Source organism: Pholis gunnellus (assembly GCF_910591455.1).
Source record: "Pholis gunnellus genome assembly, chromosome: 21".
Lineage (NCBI taxonomy): Eukaryota > Metazoa > Chordata > Actinopteri > Perciformes > Pholidae > Pholis > Pholis gunnellus.
This window is the reverse complement of record NC_136548.1, coordinates 1,000,513-1,024,969: the sequence shown is the minus strand read 5'-3', so window position 1 is coordinate 1,024,969 and position 24,457 is coordinate 1,000,513. Positions and strand designations below refer to the sequence as shown.

Below are 24,457 nucleotides of genomic sequence, written 5' to 3'. Positions count from 1 at the left end.
AGTTATTTGTGTCCAGTCCCTCACTTTTTCTGCTAACATTCAATAAAAACACAGACATTGTGAACCAAATAGCATTTATTAATTAAATCATTAGTGGTTAAGCAATGAAACATACAGGAATCAGTTACCAACAAAACAAAAGCAAGGAAACAGTTAAGTGTGAACTACATTATGTTCCATTGACAAATAGGCCTCAGCACACCTGAATGTTGTCACTGCTCTGACAGACATGGCTTTGTTGATCTATAAAGGGTTTAGCATTCAACACATTCTCTACCACATTGTATAAAGGCGAGAATAGTTTATCTTTGCTTACATATCATTTGTTGCACTGTGAAATCTGTACAAACATCACAATGATTTGGCCCGAGAAGCTGTTTCTAAATGCAGAAGAAGCGCAGGCAGCAGAAGGCAAAAGGCTCTCTGGTAAATAAAATCAAAAACCATTATGATCTGCATTGGCAGTGATTCACATTATGTACAAAAAGAACAAATACACTTTGATGTGTCTGAGCTAGGAACTAAACTTTGACCGTACAAATACTGTGGCAGTGTGGTAAACTTTGGCAACAATTATGTAAAGCTCTATACTTTCTCTTACTTTGGATTCACAGATGCATCTTGTCTGTCTCTGTGTTAGCTCTTTGCCCACCTGTCCAGAGTGTACACTCCTTCAGCTCAAAGTGTGCCGGGTTACGTTCTAGTTCCCACTACCCTGACCAGGATTAGTACATAGGTGGGTGGAAATTTAATTTGAATATGTTTGAAAATGAATTAGTTAATCAATTAATTCTTGACTTAATTTTTGCAAGGCATTCATGAAAATACCACCAGTAGAGGAGTGGAGAATATATAAAACACATTTATAAAAGCCTTATTGCAAATAAGTAAGTGTGGGCCATTGATCAATATCTCAATGAAATGGTCTTTTGTCACGGCGATCTGGTGAAATGCACCTTTAATCTGGAGCAGAGGGAATCATAGTGGGATGACTGGACACTAGGGGTCAGTGTCAGACCGCATTACACTAGTCCTGAAACCTAGTGCCGTGAACGGCCAGGTCCTGAGTGTACACAGCCCTGGTCAGAATCTACACTGGTTCTACCAGAGGTGTGTGAGAACTAGCCCAAAGTATTTGTCCTCATCTCAGTTTATTTATGAAACACATTGTAGAATGACACATAGCAGGTTGGAAGAAGAGAATAATCAAAGTGAATACCATCGGTGAGTGAAATGCACTAGACCTATGGATGAGCTGTCTCTGCACTGTGTTTTGCAGACCTTCATTTTCATGGGCACTGGTTATTCTTTGGCAGTAAAATGTTGCGTAACAGCATTGCATGCAACAAGGTGTGCTAAAACTACAACTATTAGGCTACATTCGGCCAAGGGTAAAATGTGATCACATACAAGTCATATACAAATATGTAACTGTTAGCTCATCATGAACATAGAAATGACAACAGAATCACTAAATAATCAGTAAGTTAGGCAGAGTAAGATAACACTTCAGTATTTAAACAGGTGAACAACAAACAGGGTGGAAGGAATATGTATGCATATGTGGTAAGCAATACAAAAGAAATGTCAGCATTTTAAGCACGCATGTGTATTTAGTGTCTTTTTGAATAATTTGGCCATTGGGAATCTGCTACTCAACAGTCCATGAGCTATTTTTCTTTATGTTCAACAAATGCTACTGACGTTCAGTGGAAAGGAGATGATTCATTCCCATGTGCTCATCCCACTAGTTGTGAATGGTTGGGGCTTTTGATAGAAAGAAAATACTGACAATTTGCACTTTCTTACAATGGAAATGATGGTGTCCCTTCCTAATCATTTATTGATCTTGTCAGCTCTGCGATTGCTCCGCCTCCTTTCCTCAGCCAATAGCGACGTTATTTTTGGTTTCCTCTTCCTATTTTCTTCTTATTTTATTTCTTTTCAAATTTCATCATCATCTACTCCAAACACAAATGGGTTCTAAACAACCCTAAAAGTGCTTTTTCAAATATGGGAAGATTTCCATTAAGCCCTTTAAACTAAGCTCTTTCTGATTTATTTTAGATACACAACCTGTAGTCAAATAAAGGAAACTTAAGTTGTTAAATCGTAATTTTGTTACCACTTGGTCTTTTTTTTTATAGTTTTGGTCGTCATTGCTATTGGTAATAATAACATTGTCTTGACAAATTAACTGCTGAGATCTGGGAATGTCGTAACCCATGGTCAGGTTGACCTGCTGGGTCCAACTCTGTATGCATGTATGCTGGAACCCTACTTGGTCCTGGCTTTGCTCTATGGTAATGTTTTGGCCACTTAAAGGAGCAGTTTGTGAGATTTAGTGACACCTACTGGTCAGGGTGCAGATTGCATCCAATTTAAAACCCCTTCCGCTCCTCCCTGACCAAACGTGTCGGAGAACTGTTGGGGCCTTAAGGTAACGTGAAAATACTTCAAGAAGTATTTCACCGCTGGAAAGATAATCTTTTCATGAAACTAGAAAAGTGGTGCTACTACCCTTGCTAGAGTCAGTGTTTATTTTCTCCGTTCTGTGTAGAAACATGGTGGTAAAACATAGCGGACTCTGTGAAGAGGACCCGCCCCTATGTAGATATGAAGGGCTCATTCTAAGGTAACATTATACACTAATCAAAACATAGTTATGAAAATGATATTCCATTTCTGCCAATGTCTCCTTCTAAATCCTACACACTGTTCCTTTAAGGGAAACACGACAAGCTGACATATTAGCATGTTGGCCAACAGTTGGCTATTTAGTGGTGCTTGGGTCCACCTGGAAAATATATTAGTAAGGAAAATATTCGCTCTCCTTTTAGCTCTGGTTTTGATCTCCACCAACTCCTGAGAAAGAGGGCTGCTACTTTCTTTACCAGCTAGTCTCTAACTCTGTCTGTCTGCTGTCTCTGCTGAGCAGGGAGTGTACATCAGGTGTATCAGAGCCTTTGCACTTAAAACAGCTGGAAACGAAGTTGACGAGATGAGCCTGAACTAAAACAGTTCAGTCTCACCGCAGTCTTGTGGGATGAAACACCCTAAACAATGAGCTGAAAGATGCAAAAAAGGATGCGTAGATCCTCAGGGAACTGCAGAGCGGGGTGATAATTCTCTGTGCATTCATCACTTTCACACTACATGAGATATTTACACAGGGACCGTGTACAAACAGACAGACAATCAGACAGGATGGGAACAAACAAGGAGAAAACAACGGTGAACATTACCAACCTCCTGGTTAAACTTTGTCCTACAATACTGTGCTTGTATGCTGAAGGATTATTACTGACAGTCTGGGTACGCCCTTTAAATTTGACCTTCAAATAAAGTGGTTTAGATAATCTGGACAAAGTTTTGGCTTGTTACCATGTCTGGTCGTCTGACTGACCAGTCAAACTCATAGAAATGACGCCGTGTTCCCAAATCTCAGCAATAACTTGTTACAAAGTTATAGTAACTAATAGTAATAATGGCTAAAATTATTTAAAAAAAAGAGTTAGACCCAAGTTGTTATAAACCGCAATTATTCTTAAGCAATCTTCCCACAATGAATTCCTTTTTTTTCTTTTACAAAAGAACCTCAGGAATTATGTTAGGATCTTGGCTAATTCCTGACTCTATCTAGTCGCTGTCTCTATCCCTGTCTTCATTCTCCTGCAGAGCATCTTGGTTGTCCTCCTCTTCATCCTCATCAGCCTCTTCCTCATCCCCTCCTCCATTCATCATCTCCATCTCAACCTCCACCGCGCCCTCCTCCACCTCCCCATCTATTCCGCCAAAGGGATCCGCCTCCTGGGAGACCTCCACCATCTCGGTGCCTTGGACCACCTCAGTGATGCCCTCGCGGATCTTCTTGACGTGGAAGGTGAAGGGGGGCACCTTGTACACAGCGGTCTGGGACCGGGCGTAAACAACATGGTCTGGCGTGAAGGCCTTCTTCACCTTGTCACGGGATGTCTGCATCTTCTGCTTGCGCTCAGGGTTGACACTCATCTGTGTTCCAAGCTTGCCCATCTTCTTCTCAATGTTGTGACGCGTCTTCTCAAGGTTATCCTTGGTCTTCTGTCTGGTCTTCTCTAAGTTATCCTTGGTTTTTTGCCTGGTTTTTTCCAGGTTGTCCTTGGTCTTCTGCTTTGTCTTCTCCAGGTTGTCTTTGGTCTTTTGTTTGGTCTTTTCCAGTTTCTCTTTGGTCTTTGCTCTGGTCTTATCCATCTTCTCCTTTGAGAATACCGTCTTCAGGGTTTGCACACGCTGCAGACTGCTGCGCTTGATGCGCTCGGCACGGGTCTCCTCAATGGTCTCCTCAATTTCCACATCCTCCTCATCTGACGAGAGGTCTACGTGGGGCTTGTCTGCCTTCTCTCCTTCTCCTCCTTCCTCCTCTTCTACAGTTTCCTTGAGCTCTAGCATGCTGCCTCCTCTGCTTCCTGACACAGACTCAGAAACCTTCAAGGATTTAGAGATGCTGAGTTTTGAGGGAACCTTCACTTCATCCTGTGGAGAAGAGAACACAAGGAATGTTAATGCAGTAAGTGTTAATGAGATTTAGCAAAGCCACCTTGACAAAATTCAAATTTAAACATAACATTGTGGTCCAGAATGACCAGTGAAAATGTAGGCAAAGAAACATCTATTTTGTAAGCCACAAAAGATTAAATATGTTTAGTATAAAAGGTTAAAGTAGGCACAGACGAAATCTTGAGATATGAATATGCAGCAACTCCAACAGTTAGCACATACTATAACAGTTTACAACTAAAACTGAAACTCACTAAAGTCATTTATATCTTACTGGAAACCAATGGCAATAAAATAAATAACATTCCCAAGTGAAGTTTATAAAGAAGGAAGAAGACAGATATCGGTCAGTATCAGTTCCTCCTGTCCTCTGTCCTCTGTCCTCTATCCTCCTCCCTCTGTCCTCTGTCCTCCTCCCTCTGTCCTCCTCCCTCTGTCCTCCTCCCTCTGTCCTCCTCCCTCTGTCCTCTGTCTTCCTGGCTGTCAGCCAGCAGAGAAGTTCACAGGAACAAACTATAATAGGCAGTTAAACTACAGACTCACAACATTTGTTTTAACTTGTTTGTAAAAAATGCGTTTTGCCAATCGTGCGTGCTGTGCTTGTATAAATTTAGTGGCGGTGGATGAGAGACTGAGGACAGAGCATATTAAATTAGGTTCTGCTTTTGTTTACATGTTCATGCTTGTTGAACAGATGTATTGAGTAAGTATTAACTTTTTACTTGCAAATATTCTATTGCAGTAGCAAGCATAGTTGCCACTCGAGTAATCTGTGTGTGTGTGTGTGTAGTTGGAGGAGCTCTAGCTGAAGTGTGATAATAAATTACAACAAAACATTATAAAGTAAAATATACTTCTCATGTTGTGTTGATGAACTTGTATAGTTAATATATTTTAATGTATATATGCATGTATGTTTTTTCCATTCTGTCGATGTGCACAGGTACACACAGGATAACTGGTGAGAATGAGTCACCAGTCTACACAATAGAGGCATGTGTGGCCAAGACCAAGTGGAATCTGTAACAAAACTCCAGGGTTCACTCATTTATGTCAAACCAGAGTGAGACATGACAGAGACAAACGTAACAAAGGAATGGAAACATGGAAATGGAAAAGGTTAGGGGGGGTTTCTGGGAGCTGTTAGCGAAGTGTAGAAGAGTTGCACAAAAAAAGCAGTTTAAGTGCAAGTCTGCGCACACATTGATAAGATATGCATAGTACATACACACACACAAAAACACAAGATTAGGGATAATTGAAGTTTTGTGGTCCAATCGGGTTTCTCTCTGCAGACTGACACATGCTCTGATTCTCCCAAATCTGGTTTTCATCCATAAACACTGTTGTATTACCTGAATACAGAGACACGGACTACTACAACTGGGGGAGATGGGATGACAGTGCAACATTTTTCTAGTTTATGTCTCCTGTAGTTTGTGGTAGGTAACCCAATAACCCAAATATTGGCGGTATGTTAAGTGTGTGTGTGTGTGTGTGTGTTGTCATGCGAGCCTTGAGATGAAGTGTATAAATGTGATATGATCAGTGTACAATGATTTGTGACTCCTTGTTGTTTCCTGTCAACACATTCTCACTCAACTCGTCAAACACTGCAGCTTGGTCAGTGGGCTTACGCTTCAAACTATGACGCTCTACCTGCCGCTCTAGAGTCAGTTTTGGACTCAGGGAAGGCCTGTCACTTTCCACTTGTTAAATGCATAGTGTCTCTTTTGAAAAATAAACTTTAAATGTAGGTTTACTTAGTTTTTAGGTTTACTTACGCAACAAAACTACTTAATTGGGATTGGGAAAAGATCATGATTGGGGTTAAAATAGGTATGTTTGTTACGTTACTGGTGTTTGTGAAGAACACTAGAATCACAGCCTCGCAGTTGTACGCCTCTACCAACAAGTGAAGGTGCAGTTTACATCCATATCTGTCCAAAATGTCATCACTTCAGTCATCAGTCAAATGTTGCAAATTAATTCTTGGGTTATGGCCCAAAAAGTGTCCTGTGACCAAATTCTGATCAGTTTGTCCTCGAGTCCAAGTGGATGTTTGTGCCATATTTGAGCAATTCCCAAACCGCCCAGGAGATCCACTTTCCACACAATATTTCCAGTCAATATGCTCATAGCATGCACAATTTTGATTTCAGGACAAAGTATCCCCGCTACATGCAAGGCTCTGGGTATAGAGTTCCGGGTGTAATGAACCCTGCAGCCTCCAGGGCCCACTAGTTTGGCTTTGGTTGGTGTTTAGTCTTGTTACATAAAAGTCCTCCCACACAGAACACCATACTCAACACAAAAGCAAGCATGACCACCTGAGTCTGGCCCACCCTGATGAAGCATTCCTGCACAACACCACTTTATGCCCGTCTTCTCTTTCTCCCCTCATCTAACCCCTGCTCCCTGGCCCCTTCATCTCCCATTAACATTTGTTTTTCCATGTCCTGTTTACTCGCAGATGAGGGAGCCCTCCCCTTCTATCGGGTGCCTCATTCACCTCGTAAATACAATGCTTGTTAATGAAGGAATGGAAGGAGGGGTAGGGGGGTCTTCCTCTTTCCATCACAGCAAATCCTTGTGCAATTGGGCTCCTGAATGTCTGCACCAGGGCCCATACTTGTACGTATTTTCTTTTCCTCTCCCTCTACACCGCCTCTATGTTCAAAACAGGAACACAGCAGAGCCAGAACAAAGGACAACGCGTGTGTGTGTGTGTGTGTGTGTGTGTGGGGGGGGGGGGGGGGGGGGGGAAGGTGTGGAAAGGGAAGACACTTCTCTGCTGTTGTATAGATCGAGTAATAGCACAAGTGGGATGATGCTTCCGAGTCTTGGAAAACCATCTGCTCAGCAGGAAGATGATAGCATCAAAGTGTGGAGGTATGAGAGCTGGGGGGGAGGGCTGTCCATTGTGTTCTGTTACAGTGTGATGGTGGTTTTATGAAGGTATTGTGCTGCAGTATCTTGGGTAAACTTGACCTCGGATGAGGAATCTTGGCTTTCCTGAACAGCTGTGTTGACAGGCGGGGCTGCTGGAAAATACCTGCCTCGTCGAAATTCATTACATCTTGTTTCGATCTCAGGACAATGCCGTGGGTGTTGCAAATCACTTAAGCAACGTGTGGTCCAAGTCTCTGACATGGCCTCACAGTTTGTCACAATTGCTGTTATTGAAAGCAGATATTAGGGTGGAATGTTTGCGTGCAGCTTTTTCTTGTGGGAATATGTCACTGCTTTCTTGTCATACTTTAAAGGAATAGTTCAACAATATGAACGTCCTAAATGGAAACAGGAAAATTGCCAATTGAATAAGCATCAGCCCATCAGAGTATGAGATATTTTACTTAAAGGCCCAGTTTGTAAGATTTAGTGGCATCTAGTGGTGAGGTTGTAGATTGCAACCAACTATATACCCCTCCCTTTCCAAGGGTGTTGGAGAACTACGAATGCCTAAATACTGATTTTCTACATGACTAAATAATTGCTTTTAAAAACATATATAGAATTTTTTACAACAAATAAACCCAGAACCAAATTCAAATTTATATTTAAAATATACCTAAATATTGTTCATAGATCAGCAACAGTTATGAATATTATATTCCAATGCTGCAATTTAATCCTATTAAATATTACACACTGTTCCTTTAATATGCAAAGTTGACATTTTGTCACAGCCACAGCCGCCACAATCAATAAATAGAGATTGATTTTTATACAATGGAACTGATGCATGTTTCAATCCAAATGTTATGTACACTAAAACTGTATCAAATTCCACTATGGACAACATGTGTTTATTGTTTTTATTTCCTACTGCTAATACCGTTAAAAGTCCAGTCATGAATGACATGGATAAAAGATATGTGGCTGTGTTTTGGTTGTTAAAAATACTTTCATCTTCATAATTATCCATAATATTTTGGATGTATATTTCAAATACATTAAGTTATATTGCCCGGTTCTGCTCTGTGTAACAGACATCTGGTGGAATCACAAGCTGTCTAGGCCGGAACATGGTCAGCTGAGCCCGGTAGAATATCTTCCTCACGTTGTGCTGCTCATCAGCTAATTCATATAAAATATGAAGAACTAGTGTCAATAATTGGCTTCACGGCACTGGCGTATACTGCAGGCAGGCACTGCCAGAACCCGTGCATTGGTAAAATCGCAGATAGCCACAACAGAGCCAAAGCTCAACAGCCCTCTCTATCTAATCACACTTATAGTTAATTATTCTTAACCCTAATATTCATAACTCATTCCACTAGAACCAAAGGCCAACCAGAAACTGGCAACCCTCTGAAAACCAACGTACTTTTCCCTTAACATCCTACAAAAATGAACAAAAATGAACAAAAGTAACCAGTCCAGTCTTTTCAAAATAAACAAAAACACATAGTAATATTTAGGAAAACAGCACGGTTGACGTAAACTTGACTGAGTAACATGTACAAAGCAGTGGTGGGCCGTCAGGGCCTGTTAAGCCTTCTCTGCTGGCCTAAACAGAATCACAAAGTTATAGCTATTTTATAATTTAATAATTTATCCCTTTGCAGTTTAAGTGAATGGGGACAATATTGTTGATTGTCCTAGTCTTCAACCAATCAGATCTTTAGTTTGACATGTTGGGTGTATTCTTTGACGTGCCAGAGCCTTCTAGCTGGCCTACAACTATGTCAGCATTAACGTGCAGCTGGCTCAGCATTAACATGCACCGTGATTGGTCAATGGGCTGGCCTGACTTTTTTTTAAGCTGAAGCAGCTAGCAGAAGTTAGTATTAGTAGTAACAGTTCAAGTTGAAAGATATGTAAGAAGTTATGACATTGACATGACATTTTTAGCATTTTGCTTGGTGTAGATTCTTTTTTTTTTACCGAGCTTTGTTTTTTTAACACTCAATGGCTGAAGGAGGAGAAACGGATTTCTGGAGAAGGACATTTCAGGAAAAGCTGGACAGGGTCGGTCAACCCCACACTAGCAGCCCTGAACCAGCATGGAAAAGGATTTGTACGAACAGTATTTCAACGTCAGAGAAGCGTTGCATATTTTATGGATGGAATGCGTTTTATTTACAACTGAGCGTCTTGGTGTTTGGAGCTGTTTGGAGCTACGCTAACCAAGGCAGCAAAACGACACCATAGCACGACAGGACACTCACAAACTACGGTGCTTTTGAAAACTTTTGGAGAGACCCGAGTGGATCTACAACTCAACGAACACGTTCGCAGGAGGACCTCTGACTGGAACGGAACTGAACCGATCTTCTGTACAACCGCGGTATTAAACTCTTCATTAACAAAGAAAGGAGGATGGACTTTGTCTTTAAGTGAACAGCATCTGTGGTAAGTGAACTGCTTTTGTGTTTTTACATCTGCAGTAGCATTACTACTGTGTTCATTTGTCTATCGTGTCGATTTTATTATACGATTGATGTTGGTCCCTCTGATGTGAATAATATTTGAATGGCTCGTGCTCTTCAGTGTGCGGTGGAATACTGTTTTCCCGCTGCAGTGTTGCTGGATTGATGTGTCATGCTTTGTTGTCATATAAATATATGTGACTGGTTCATGTGCGTTTGTTCTTGTCATTGTGTTAATTACATTGATTCTGACTTGTCCGTTAATGACGAAGCATCTCGTCATCGCGGGGTTATTTCAGACATTTGATTCTCTGTTTGGGCTGCTGTTTTCTTTTACAAAGAAGAATGATGGTCTGGAGAAATGGGGATTGTGTAGCGACTGCTTTAGCCCTGTTTGAATCAGTAGAGAACAGCTAATCGCTGTGGGGAGAGTGTAGCGTGTTTGCTGCTATTCTTTTCCGCTAAGCTAGTTTAACGTCGCGTGTCGAATGTTTTTCTTCCGAGGTCGGAGTGTCAGACAGCTGTCTGTTACGTCATGTGGGTTGACAGTTTGAGCAAAGTCCACTGAAAACATTATATTTCCCACAATTTAAGCTTCTGCATTTTCCAAATGCACTAGAATTCAACATTATTAACATAACATACGTACATACGTTCATTAACGTATTGTTCGGTTTGTAAGCCTTGTACCAAATGGTTTAGTATGAATACGTGTATTATTACTAACCGTAGCTGCGGCGTCATAATGAGATTATTAGGAGATGGAACTGTAGTCGGACAGCACTGAAGGCCCAGGTATAAAATGCACGGCCGGCCACTGGTACAAAGTAACAAACGAGTCACGTGACTAGAGACACATGTGACTAACAGCTGACATGAGAAAATGACATGAGCTTCTCTTAGTGATGCAGGTGGGTTTTACATCGGTATCAGACACCGAGGGGCACTGACCAGGCCTCGGTATGTCGGAGTGAGAACAGGTTGTTATTGTAAGAGGTAGGGATGGGGCTTAGAACAAAAATGTCTTTTAAGATATTTTGGTTCAAGTGGGAAAATGCAATGTTGTGGTCCATGGCGCACACAAAAGCCATTTTGTGGATGGAACAGTGTGAGCTTGGGAAAGCCGAGTCTGTCAGTGTGGGAGTCACAGGCTAATGTGTTTCCATAAGAAGGATTCAACAGGGAATTCTGTGCTGCGTACGTGTGTGTGTGTGTGTGTGTGTGTGTGTGTGTGTGTGTGTCCAAGTGCATGGAAAGAGTGTATGGGGAACCTTAGTGTGTTGACTTCCTGACCCTCCTAATTTAATGGGACATTGTTCTCCATGAGGCTGCCGCACAAAAGACAGGAAGGTACACTCAGAGCCATGGAAAGTAGACGAATGAGGAATGTAGTGGTCCTGTGAGTTACTGTGTGTGTGTGTGACAGTGAGACTACATTTTGTCTTTCGCTCTTGCAAAACATGCAAAGGGAGATAATTTCCATATCTGGTTTGCAATTGAATTACAAAATGACAGTCATGAGGGAAGTTGCAAAACATATTGAACCACAGTGTGTGTGAGTGTGTGAGAGAGACAGAGAGTCCTCGAGCGATGGGAGTAGTCGTCTCATGATTTTTTCAGCACAATATGAGGCAGCGCTCTTTGCTCTTTAGCTCGTTATGCCTTCATGTTGATTTGTGTGTACATGTGTGTGTGCGTTTACAATGCACTGGATTTCTGTGACCTGCTTGTTTTCAGTGTGTGTGTGTGTGTGTGTCAATGTGCTTGTATTTCAATTTTTTTCACCCTAATCAGCCTCCCATAAACCCATGCTGCATTCTACTCTCCCACCACTAATAACACACACACACACATCCACAAGCCACATTATTCCATTGTAGATATTCACTGCAGACCGGGCGGCGGGTCAGGCCGGAGGCCTGGACGAGCCGATCGCCGGCAGCATAGACTAGCTCTAGGGACGTGGAACGTCACCTCGCTAGCGGGGAAAGAGCCGGAGCTGGTGCAGGAGGTGGAGCGATACCAGCTAGATATAGTTGGACTCACCTCCACACACAGTACTGGCTCTGGAACCAAGCTCCTGGAGAGGGGTTGGACTTTGTCCTTTTCTGGAGATGCACAAGGTGAGAGGCGCCGGGCGGGAGTGGGGATACTCACGAGCCCCCGGCTGAGCGCCGCTGTGTTGGAGTTCTCCCCGGAGAACGAGAGGGTCGCCTCCATGCGCCTACGGGTTGCAGGAGCAAGGCTCTGACTGTGGTTTGTGCTTATGCACCAAACAGCAGTTCGGAGTATCCGGCCTTCTTGGAGTCGGCGGGAGGGGTCCTGGAAAGGGCGCCGCCTGCCGACTCCATAGTTCTCCTGGGGGACTTCAATGCTCACTTGGGCAATGACGGAGAAACCTGGCGGGGGGTGATTGGGAGGAACGGCTTGCCCGATCTGAACCCGAGTGGTGTCTCGTTATTGGACTTCTGTGCTAGCCATGGTTTGGCCATAACGAACACCATGTTCGAACATAAGGTGGCTTATAAATGTACCTGGTACCAGAACACCTTAGGCCGGAGATCAATGATCGACTTTGTAATCGTATCATCTGATCTGCAGCCGTATGTCTTGGACACTCGGGTGAAGAGAGGAGCAGAGCTGTCAACTGATCACCACCTGGTGGTGAGTTGAATCAGATGGCGGGGAAACCGGTTGGAAAGACCTGGCAAGCCCAAATGTATAGTAAGGGTGAACTGGCAACGTCTGGCGGAGGACCTTGTCCGGGAGGTCTTCAACTCCCACCTCCGGAAGAACTTCTCACACATCCCGAGGGAGGTTGGGGACATGGAATCCGAATGGACCATGTTCAAAGCCTCTATTGTGGACGCGGCCGCTAGGAGCTGTGGCTGTCGTGGCGGCAACCCGAGAACCCGGTGGTGGACACCGGAGGTGAGGGAAGCCGTCAAGCTGAAGAAGGAGGCCTTCAGAGCCTGGCTGGCCCAGGGGTCTCCTGAAGCAGCTGAGAGGTACCGGCAGGCCAGAAGGGCTGCAGCTGCGGTGGTCGCGGATGTTAAAACTCGGGCAAGGGAGGAGTTCGGGGAGGCCATGGAGAAGGATTTTCGGTTGGCCTCAAGGAGGTTCTGGCAAACCATCCGATGGCTCAGGAAGGGAAAACAGGGCCTACCCCAGGCTGTTCTCAGTGGGGGGGGGGGGGACTGCTGACCCGGACGGGGGACATCGTCGGGCGATGGAAAGAGCACTTTGAGGAACTCCTAAACCCGACCAACATGTCCTCTGCAGAGGAGGCAGCGCCTGAAGACCTGGGGAAGGGCTCACCCATATCCCTGGCAGAGGTCGCTAGGGTAGTCAAAAAGCTCCTTGGTGGCAAGGCGCCGGGGGTGGATGAGATCCGGCGCTGGACACTGTTGGGCTGTCTTGGCTGACACGACTCTTCAGTGTCGCATGTTTGTCGACCGTTTGTCGAACCTCGGATTCAAGAGGAGCAGTGCGGATTCCGTCCCGGCCGTGGAACAGTGGACCAGCTCTTTATCCTCGCAAGACTACTGGAGGGCTTCTGGGAGTTTGCCCAACCAGTCTACATGTGCTTTGTGGACTTGGAGAAGGCTTTCGACCGGGTCCCTCGGGGGTTCTTGTGGGGGGTGCTGCGGGAGTATGGGGTGCCGGACCCGTTACAATGGGCGATCCGGTTTCTGTACGACTGAAGTAGGAGCTGTGTCCACATTCTCGGCAATTAGTCACGTTCCCAGTGGGTGTTGGCCTCCGCCAGGGCTGCCCTTTGTCACCGGTCCTGTTCGTGACTTTCATGGACCGGGGGGGGGAGAACGTCAGGTTCGAGGGTCTCGGGATCACCTCTCTACTGTTAGCAGATGATGTTGTCCTGTTGGCCTCCTCGGATCGTGAACTCCAGCATTCACTGGGGCGGTTTTCAGCCGAGTGTGAAACGGCGGGGATGAGAGTTAGCACCTCCAAATCTGAGGCCATGGTGCTCTGCCGGAAACCGGTGGATTGCTTCCTCCAGGTGGGGACAGAGTGCCTACCTCAAGCGAAGGAGTTCAAGTATCTCGGGGTCTTGTTCACAAGTGAGGGTAAGATGGAGCGGGAGATCGACAGGCAGATCGGTGTGGAGGGATTATATCTCCCAGCTGGCCTGGGATCGCCTCGGGATCCCCCAGTATGAGCTGGAAAATGTTGTGGGTAAGAGGGAAGACTGGGTCTGCCTGATTGGCCTGCTGCCACCGCGACCCAACCCCAGATAAGCAGAGGAAAATGGATGGATGGATGGATGATATTCCCTCTTCCTTCTTTATTTTTCTTTCTTTCTTCCTTGGATGTGATGTATATAGGGGTCTAGCTGAAGCTCATTTGCAGCCTCCATACCTGGTTTACATTTTTCCGGCAAAGCAATTTAAAACTGAAGTGAAGAGGTAACAGAGGTCAATTGCATCTTAAATCTAGGAAGCCAACAATATGAAGCCTATTTTTCTTACAAAAGACTCTCATTGTGTGTGTAGGTGTGTGTGTGTGTGTGAGTGACTTGCTGAGATCAGCTGGCTTATACTCTGTGTTGTCAGCACAACGCAGTGTTTCTCTTTCATGATGAGTGTGCATGGTCTGTCCACTCAGACAGTTGCAGTTTTACATCCATGAAGTTCACATCAGTTCATTCTTGATCCAAATGGATATTTGTGCGAAATTTAAAGAACATAACACACAAATCTGTGAAGAATGCATTTAAAAAGTATTGGTAAAAAGGTAAAGTACAGTGGTTAAGGAACTAATACTAATACCGGTGTGTAGGATTTAGCGGCATCTGCCAGTGAGGTTGCAGATTAGTTTGGTTTGTCCATTCTGGGCCACTGTAGAAACATGGCAGCATTTCTTGTGATAATAAGCCCATTGTGTGAGCAGGACTGCCACGGGGGTGTCCTGATACAGCAGTATTCTTCGATATAATTTCCTGAACATTGTTGCACATTAGCACTCTGAGCCTGTTTCCTGTCTGTGCCTGTTTGTTTCCTGAAACTCTCCTTTTTAAAGATGTTTCACGAGGGCATATTTGGATTTTCTGGGCGTGGCAAGTGGTGAGCCACTGGGTCTATCAACCAGCACATAGAAACCATGGCAGCAACAACAATGCCAGAGCCGTTACCTCAGCCAAATGTGTGCCAAGTGTGTTTCTACATTTTCCTGCCTCAGGCTGAAACATTTTTCAGCTAATTTTGAGCTTGTGTACTTCGTGTCATGGTATTACAGGATGGTATTATAGTCTGCAAATAAAAACCATGCCAGAACGAAACGTTTTTAATTATATTGCCTCCCTTGGCAGGCAAAAACATTGAGTTGTACTTGTGTCTCCATGGTAACTGTGGTGAGCCTGACTGGAACTATAATGTTTCCAGATGAAAGACATGTTTGACTGTGGCGTTTGTGTGTGTGTGTGTGAGTTGATATGCTTAAGTGGGTATGATCAGAATGAACATGTGTGTTTGTGTAACAAAGGGCTTTGTATGTGTGTGTGTGTGCAATCATGCACTTCTGTGACTGTGCCTATGTATGTATGTATGTATGTGTGTGTGTGTGTGTGTGTGTGTGTGTGTGTGTCTGGGGACACGCAGTACGCCATGGAAGCTTTCCACTCTCAGCCCACACTGCAACCACTCATCAGCCTCATGTAGAGCCAGAGAGAGGAATCCCGCTGCAACACACCCCTCTCTGTCTCTTTTTTTCAACAACCCCCCCATGCTGTGAACAGGCCAGATGCATGTGTGTGTGTGTGTGTGTGTGTGTGTGTGTGTGTGTGTGTGTGTGTGTCTGTGTGTATGTGTACAGAATGTGCGTGTTGCTCATACAGGTACAGTACACAGACACACACACACACTGAGGGGATTTTCCAGTCAATCCAGGAAAAATAGGAATCCTCATGACACAACTGCTGATGTAGCGAGGAACTGGGGCAGTCGAAGAAGCAAATGAGGACATTGGACTTCTTTTTCTGGTGCTTTGGAAATACAAATACCAATCTATTAAGAAAACCAATCTCACCACAAGGCCCATAAACCCATTCACATGATGTTCACCAGCCGACGGGGTTTTCCGTGAAAGCGTAGACGTCATTGATCATTTTGATCACACAGATCGTGTGGTGTGATGTTGAGTGAAAGCTCCACTAAATGGACCTTGTGGTGAGATTGGTTTCTCAACTGCTGCTTTCAAGGTCAAGAATAAACTTTGACCCTCTACTCACTTAGCTCATACCCTTTAGCTCATGCTTAACCTCCACCAAGCACACCAACTCCCCCAAAAAAGTAATCCTCCAAATGCTCTGGTACACTTCCAGATTTGAGATAAAAGTCATTTTCTATAAACAGCACATTGTGAAGCCATTTAAAAACAATGGACTACACACAACACAAGCTAACCACAACATCCCGGGAACAGTTCTGGCCTTTCTTAGTTCCTGTTGCATGTCACAGCCCTTTTTCTCTTTCTCCCTATTTCTACACTGTCGTCTGTCAAATCAAGGCAAAAATGACAAAAATCAATCTATAAAAAAATGGACTAGACACCCGGCCTATCCAGCACAAACTGGCACTGGGCCAGCCAGGTTTATGAGCACCCAAACCTCTGAAGTAACATTCAAGTTACAGTACACGGACCAACAGGGTTTGTAGGGAATGTGGTTTTAATTTGCACATGGGTTTAACATCAAAAACTCACTAATTGCATATGCAAGTTAGTTGCTGGAAAGACATTTTTATGACTCATCCACCTGACTGAGAGCAAATGGAATGGTAATAAGTGTTTGTTCGCTTTGTGATTTACTTCTTTTTTTTAAACAACTGACATGTTTATTATGCTAAAACATGGTGTTAAAACAGCACAAATTCAAAAAGTCAGCCAACTCTGTATGTTAGACGTCGGTGCCACGGGTAAAGACCTTGCTGAGATACGTCTGTTATCATGACGACGACCACGGACGTTGACCTAGCTAGATGTGGTTTGACCTGCCAACATATCCTAACAGTTCTAAAGATGCTAGAGTAAACTTTCATGAGGGATTACTTCAAATCAGCTTCAATCATCATTTTTTAATCCAATCACATGTTTACAATATACTCTCGACTGTGACTCAGTGAAGAGCTGGAGGGTCGTCCTTCAGAGGATCGCATCTGCTAGTCCATGTCGATGTGTCCTTGGGCAAGACACTTAACCCCAGAATTGCTGTGTGAATGTTAGATAGTCCCTGATGGGCAGATGGCACCTTGCATGGTAGCTCCTGTCATCAGTGTATGAATGGGTGTGAATGGGTGAATGATGGCATGCAGTGTGAAAACGCTTTGAGTGGTCGGAAAGACTAGAAAAGCTCTAAACAATTACTGTCCATTTACCATTTAAACAGGTCATTTCTTGCTGAAAGAATATTTCAAACCTCATAGGTGTGACTGTCATATGTCACAGCAAGTTCTCCCCCAAAAGGATCATGGGATATCCATAAAATGGGTGAAGCAGCAACACTGAGACCAATGTTGGCTAAATGTGGACTTTGAATTGGGACAGTACTTGGGTAATGACTGACAATTTTATTTTTGTATTTTCTTGGATGGATGTTTTTATTGGCTCTTATATTTTTGTTCTTATATTTATTGCATTATAATATGTCTCTGTATATGTACTATTTATTTTCTTTCTTTTATAGAGCATCCAGGAAAAATCTATTTCACGGGATTGTGCAATCATGACAGTAAATCTTGAATGATGGTTCACAACTCATAAAATGCAGTTTGAAAAAAGTACAACATCTACCAAAGGTAAAGTAGTCAACGGCATAAATTCCTGGTCATACCAGACCAAGTAAGGCTGTAGCTGTAGGCTGTAAAATAAGTTGCGTTTAAGTTAATCATTTAATTAAGTTAAATGACATCCTAAACTCTGTCACAGTGAAACAGATGGTTGACATAGCCATTGTTTTCTAACTAAAGCCAATATCAGCCAGCTGACATACAGAGCAAACCTCTTATAGTGATCACGGTTACAGTGAACAACTGCTCCAATCGATCAAAAAGCTTTGAGACAGAATCATTACAATACAAATGCTGTTTAAATAATTTGCTTATAGTAATCAGAGTGTTCATTTTGGGTCTTTTCATACTTGACAACATATGGAAAAAAGATTGAATTCTATTTTTTTGTATCTACTCAAACAGTTAACTTTAGCCTACTTTGCCTCGTGGTAACGTGCCTGATTCTGGCCGGCTACACTGTAAAAAAACCAACTAGCAATTGTTGACCTCATACATGTTTTCAAATCAACCTGACTCAGAAACAAAGCTTTGCCATATGAAATTAACAAAAACGTGCCAGGCCAGCAAACTCCTGCCTATCGTTGTCCTAATAAGTAATTTCAAAACGGTTTAACAGGCATTTCTGAGTGGAGCCGCAAACTCCTCCCTATCGTTTCCCTAATATGTAATTTCAAAACGGTTTAACAAGCATTTCTGAGTGAAGCCTTATTTTTCGAGTTGGAAACCCCGTAACGACGACGCGCATGCGTGTTGCTGTCATGTACGGGGTTTTCGCGTCTGAGTCGGGGCTGACAGCGATGCGGAGCGTGGTGGTCGGACATCTTGTGGATGGAAAGTTTAACTACCTGGACCGATGTTGGACATTGGACAACTATTTGAAGCTAACCTGAAGTTACCTAGTTAGATAAGTGTGTTTTTTACTAGACAACCAATGTTATCAGTAATGTGCACTGACCTATTTCAACCAACAGATGAATTAAATGAGTTCAACTAGTTAGCTAGCTACCACATGTAGCTTTGTTAGCTACGTTATTAACTGTGTGTAGAATACTATGTAAGCCCCGTTATATAACGGTGATGTTTACGGCTACATGCAGCATTTATTGCTTCGGCAATGCGCCCGCGCTATGCTATAGTGGACACTTGAATTGTATTTGTTGAACACAGGCCAGTCTTTCCCGGTGCCCGGCTAAAACACCGGTCCAGTATGGCGGTTACGTTCACGTTCAAGCCAGTTAGAACGTTTTACACAGCCTCTTTACTGCTGTAATGTATATAAAGTAGTGTATGTTTTGTGTATAACGTGGGGACTTGAGATATGGGGTGATATCATTCCGTTTGGGCGGCAGCTGAGGTAACGTTAGTAACATGTTGAATCAAGGTCTGTTCAAATGGGGGAGCCGCCCACTGTTGGCGCCAACACTGTTGTGTTATAAGTTACTTTGTTCAGAGTAAAAAAGCCGGCATGTGAAGCATTCTTTAACGTCAGTATTGCGGCGGTTTGTGACTGTTGGCGCGTGTGAGCTGGTAAAGCGTTGTTTACACTCGCGCTTGCCGCCGTAGTGCGAGCCTCCGCAGATCGCGTGTGAGCTCCGAACGAGAACGGAGGCATCATTACTGTATGGGCTGTGCTGTGCGTTATTTTCTGAAACACCAGAGTGAGTACAAATATAATGAACTGTGAGGAATCAAAAAGACAGCGAGTGTAACTCATAGATACGCCCATAGACTGTAGGTGTAACCGGCTAAAACCCATAAACCAACCTCCACTATAGAGGAGGGATTGTAATTATCTGTAATATCATATCTCTTATTCATGGACTATATTACCATTGTACAAGCTCTGTATACATACAAATTAAGTATTGCATGCATTATAAAGAAACAAAGGTTTAATATCCCAAACAAATTGATTTGGCTGGCAAAATATATACTCAAATTAAGATTTTTAAGACCTTGTTACTAAAGCATCTATAAAGGAATTGGCCTTCTTTGTATAATCCTTAAACATGTAAATAAAACAAGTTGCGGCAGGTTTTCTCTATCAACACAATGTGCTTACCTTTTCTTTACCTCTTAAAATGATTTGATATAAAATGTCATTAAGAAAATTCACTCACTCGATACTGCAGTGCCATCCTTTCTAGCAGGCATATGTTTTCAGTTGGCTATTTTGCACGTCCTCTTCCCCCTGTATGACAGACCTGGCTATTATTTATTCAGTCACATGGATGGGGTTGTTATGGTTTCCATGGGATACATGTATGTCTCATATTGATAAGATAAAGCTGTATCATAGTAGTTATTATATATTTGCAAATTACAAGGTCTGCAGCTTAAATGCTTTTTGAAAAACTGAATATGTCCTATATGTGTCTTTTGTTTCAGGGGGGGTTTGGATGCAGTGCAAATTCTGCAAATTCGCAAGCTCCAGTCAAGAGATTCTTCTGAAACATTATCGTCTTCGTCACGGAAAAGGTGCACACTGGCCTTGTATTCACAGCAGTACACTGACTATGGAGAAGAACCTCATACAAACACACTTCAAACAGTCCGAAATATCCTTTTAAATATCCCTTTAAAATGGTGCATACTTTGAACAGGAATTTTATGTACACATCGTATTTCATTGTTTTGTTATGTTAAGATATCTGAAGAATTCAACCGGATCACCAGCAAAGACCTCCTGGGGACTTTAAGTGCATCCCTTGAAAAATATGTGCCTCGTCTGCTGAGACTTTACCGGACGAGGAAGGGAGCTTTTGGTGAGAAGATGGAAGATCTCCTGGAAAAGCTTGATGAACAGGTGAGTGAAGTGCCTGAAGCTAAGGTCATGCATAAGTTAACCTGTTGGCCGGTCTTCACTTTGGCCTCAACATTTTTAGCACTTGCTATTTTAAGCAGTCTAAGAAGCCTTGTCCACCAAAGCCTTTCTCCTCAGTTGAAAATAGTATTTCTATTTCGTAAAAGTAGAAAGTAAAACTGCCCGCAGGATTGGATTTTTCATTCTTAAGCATGATACTTGGGTCTGACCTGAGCTTTATCCTCCTCATTACTATAAATAATGTCAGATTTTGTGTAACTTCACTAAGGCACTATACTAATTGTTATGCTTTTGTGTTTTCCACTGAATACTCCTTAGACATCGGACATTGTGTCTCACCGAAAGACAGCAGCACTGAGGGGCCTGCCCTTTTTTGTCCGGGATGACCCAACAAAGTTCTTCCTGGAGTGTTTGGTAAGTAAAATGATGATAATTCATCAAAAACATTTTATTCTACATGTCTCATTTAAAATCTCGCCACAAAAAATCCTTTTGCTTTAACCAGATCCTGTAAAATGCATTAAATTATGCGTTCTTCAGCACAACTCGGAAGCCATGATTGATTTGGCTAAGACCAACAGTCATGTGACAAAAATACCGTGAAATGTCGACTGAATTGCAGGCTGCTGAACACAGTGCATTTGAGGAGAGGACAAGGTTGTAAAAATGTAAATAGTTTCAATACAGCACGTGGAGCCTCCATTTTTCCCAATTTTAGCCATTGTTGGCTGTTCTTTGGCAGAAATACTTCTTAAGAATACTCGTCCAATACAAGGTTGGTGAGCAGGCATGGGACAATATAAAAATGTCATGTCATCATTATTCTGGCCAAAATATTCACGATAATAACTCATACAACGGCACTAAAATATACTGGAATTACATAATCTTACTTTTTGTTACTTTACTGCATAAATAAGAAAAATTACTGAGTCTGTTATTTCTGATGCGATAATTCGTGTATTTCTTTTAAAATCAGGATCTATTTTTCACTCATCCACCGTGATACCAAAAGCTAGACAGCTTTTTCAAATCGCTCATGAGGATATTCATGATCAACTTATTGTGAGTGTTTTAATCGCGATCCACAATAAAATCCTATACTGTCCCACTGGTGGGTGATAGCAACTGTGCTGTTGAGTCACAATTTTAACATTTCTTTTTAAAACTTCCACAAGCCAAATGGCAAGAGCCAGTAGAATGGTACTAAAGTTAGAAAGAGTAGAAATGTATTTTGTCTTTAAACTTTCCTTAGCACTCAATCATGCATGTGTTGCTCTTCCTCAGGACACTGACCATGAGAAGACAGTCCTCAGAGGTGTGTCTGTTGCCATCCTCACCATCATTGAAGATGATGATGCTGCCATATCACCAACTGTGCGCGATGTAGCGGTTTTGTTGGAAGGGACCATCGTACTTCATGACCTACCAGACCTCTCTACTGCCTTTGGATACCTCTTTGGCCTACTGTATGCCATGAACATTGACTATCCAAAGGAGATGAGGTATACCTTCGAATCGATTCAGACGATCTTTTTTGAGCTTGGCTCTCGATGCTCACAGCGCATACGGTCTCTGAAAACAAAGCTTTTGCTTTAAATCTGATGGAGAAGCCAGACAGGACCTAAAGCTATGTTTTGTTCCGTTCTGTTCCTGTTTGAATGCATTGTTTGTTCTCGTTTAACCATTTATGTCATATAATAGAGATATACACATATATCTATATATATATATATATACACACACACGCACACGCATATATTTACATATACATGTGTATATATACAGGGACATGTATGTTGTTTTAAATATTCAAGTTCATTGCATTGACTTTTTGCATAATTGTCTTGCTGAATCCAGTGCCAATCCATTGTTATGTACAAGCTTGCACATAGGACATACATATGTGTGTATGTATATATAAATATGTGTGTATACGTATGTGTGTGTGTGTATATATATATATATATATATATATATATACACACACACACACACACACACACACATATATATACATATATATATACACATATATACATACACACACATATATTTACATATACACACACGCATATATTTAGATATACATGTGTATATATACAGGGACATGTATGTTGTGTTTTAAATATTCAAGTTCATTGCATTGACTGTTTGCATAATTGCCTTGTTGAATCCAGTGCCAATCCATTTACTGAAGGCCAGACTGACCTCATTGAGTACATTTAACTCGTGTTCAAAACCTTTTTACCAAGGTGAAATAAACAAGGTTTTAGCTAACTTTGAGCTGTGTGCCTTTTTATTATATTTATAATGTATTTATTGAGAATTCCTTTCATACAATTACAGCATCATACATTTTCATTGAGTTATCTAGGAACATTTCTATCTCACTGAAGCAAGATTTATATGTTTATTCAACTAGTATATCTGTGTTTGTTGAAGGCAGAAATACACGGCATTGAAACAATGATTTTATTATTAGCCTCACAGAAATATCATAATTCTGTGAACAAGAAAATTGAAGTTGGCAGAACTCGAAATACAATTATATAGCAACATAAATTTGTATTGATTTTTAACGTATATTTTTTGTCTCACTGAAACAAGAATAGTATATTTATTCAACACAAATATCTGTGTTTGTCAAAGGTAGAAATACATGGCACTGAAACAAGAATTTTATTGTTACCCTCACAGGAATTTCATAATTCTGTGAACAAGAAAATTTAAGTTGGCAGAACTTTTGTCCAAACTTAGTTAAGTCAACTACCGTAGTCAAAAGTTGAGAAAACTTGAAAATCGATTGCATCAAGTTGCCTTGATATTTTAAGTTTTGGCAAGGTTTTTTTTTTTACAGTGTACCTGAGGCTGGTGCTGCACATTGAAATCATGATGGGAATACAAAGTAATTTCCTCACAATGAAAAGCTTCTGACTAATTATCAAAAACGAGCCAACGTGGTGCAGCAGTGAAACAGTCATGTCTGATAGTGATGGAGACAGCAAGCAAATGTGCACAGTGAAAGAACCTGTGATCAAAACAGTTGTGTTGTGTCTTGAAACAGTCAATGAAATTGAGTAAATGGTGAAGCTGTCTGTTTCATTACTTTATCTATGAAATAAATGTATATCATGTCAGATTAGGTGGAAAGCTGCTTGAGAAATAAAGAAAAAGAAAACTGAAATTGGTCATAGTATTCTTTTGATGAATTTGAGTGGGACTGAGGGTTCCACTGTATCAGTCTAATCCTAATGGTCAACCTGTCAGACCGGCTCCTTTGGGTGATGGATGTGTAGGAATACATTGCTCTGCAAGTGTGTTTTTCAGTAAATTTCTCATGTGAGTGCCATGAGAAAGACTGTGATGGTCCCACACAGCATAAAACTCTGGGGAGAGAACTCCCTATACTATAGAGAAGTCTCCTCCTGGTTTCCACTCGTCCCCTTTAACCAGAGAGAGAGAGAAAGATTGCTATATAAAGTGATGGCATGCCGCAAGTCCCTGAAGGGGGAGAGAGAGAGGGATGAGTCACAAGGCATGTTGTTGCGCTGGAGCACAGCAGCAACCTTTCTTTTCACTTCCCCTCCGTTCACTCCTTCCGACCTCCTTCTTCGTTTCTCTCTACCTTCCTTGCGGTCGGTGGGTAGGAGAGTAAGCTGAGATTCTCGGATCACTGAGGAATGAGACAGATCAGCGTCACAGCTCCATGGCAACCAAACATAGAGAAACCAAAATATATCCTGTGCCAGACAATCTCGCTTGTTTTTTGATTCAGTTCAGTTCACTTGTTCCAGAAGGTTTTTAGAGTCTGTGACCGATGGCAGAAAACGAGTGGGGTGAGCGGATTGCTCCAGTGGGGTCAGCCACAGCTGCTCTCGCTGGGACCTCCAGAGGGGTTAGATTCCTCTCAGGTG

General features: G+C 42.4%; 1 protein-coding gene across 1 annotated transcript in view; it reads right to left on the bottom strand.

The window, feature by feature from the left end:
• Positions 1-57: 57 nt before the first annotated feature.
• LOC306713604 (caveolae-associated protein 1-like) overlaps positions 58-24,457 on the bottom strand; it is a 36,622-nt gene continuing 12,222 nt past the window's right edge. Inside the window, exon 2 of the mRNA XM_079183363.1 lies at positions 58-4,512. Within this exon, the coding sequence (XP_079039489.1) occupies positions 3,640-4,512 (873 nt within the window). The 3' untranslated portion in view covers positions 58-3,639. The remainder of the gene's footprint in view (positions 4,513-24,457) is intronic.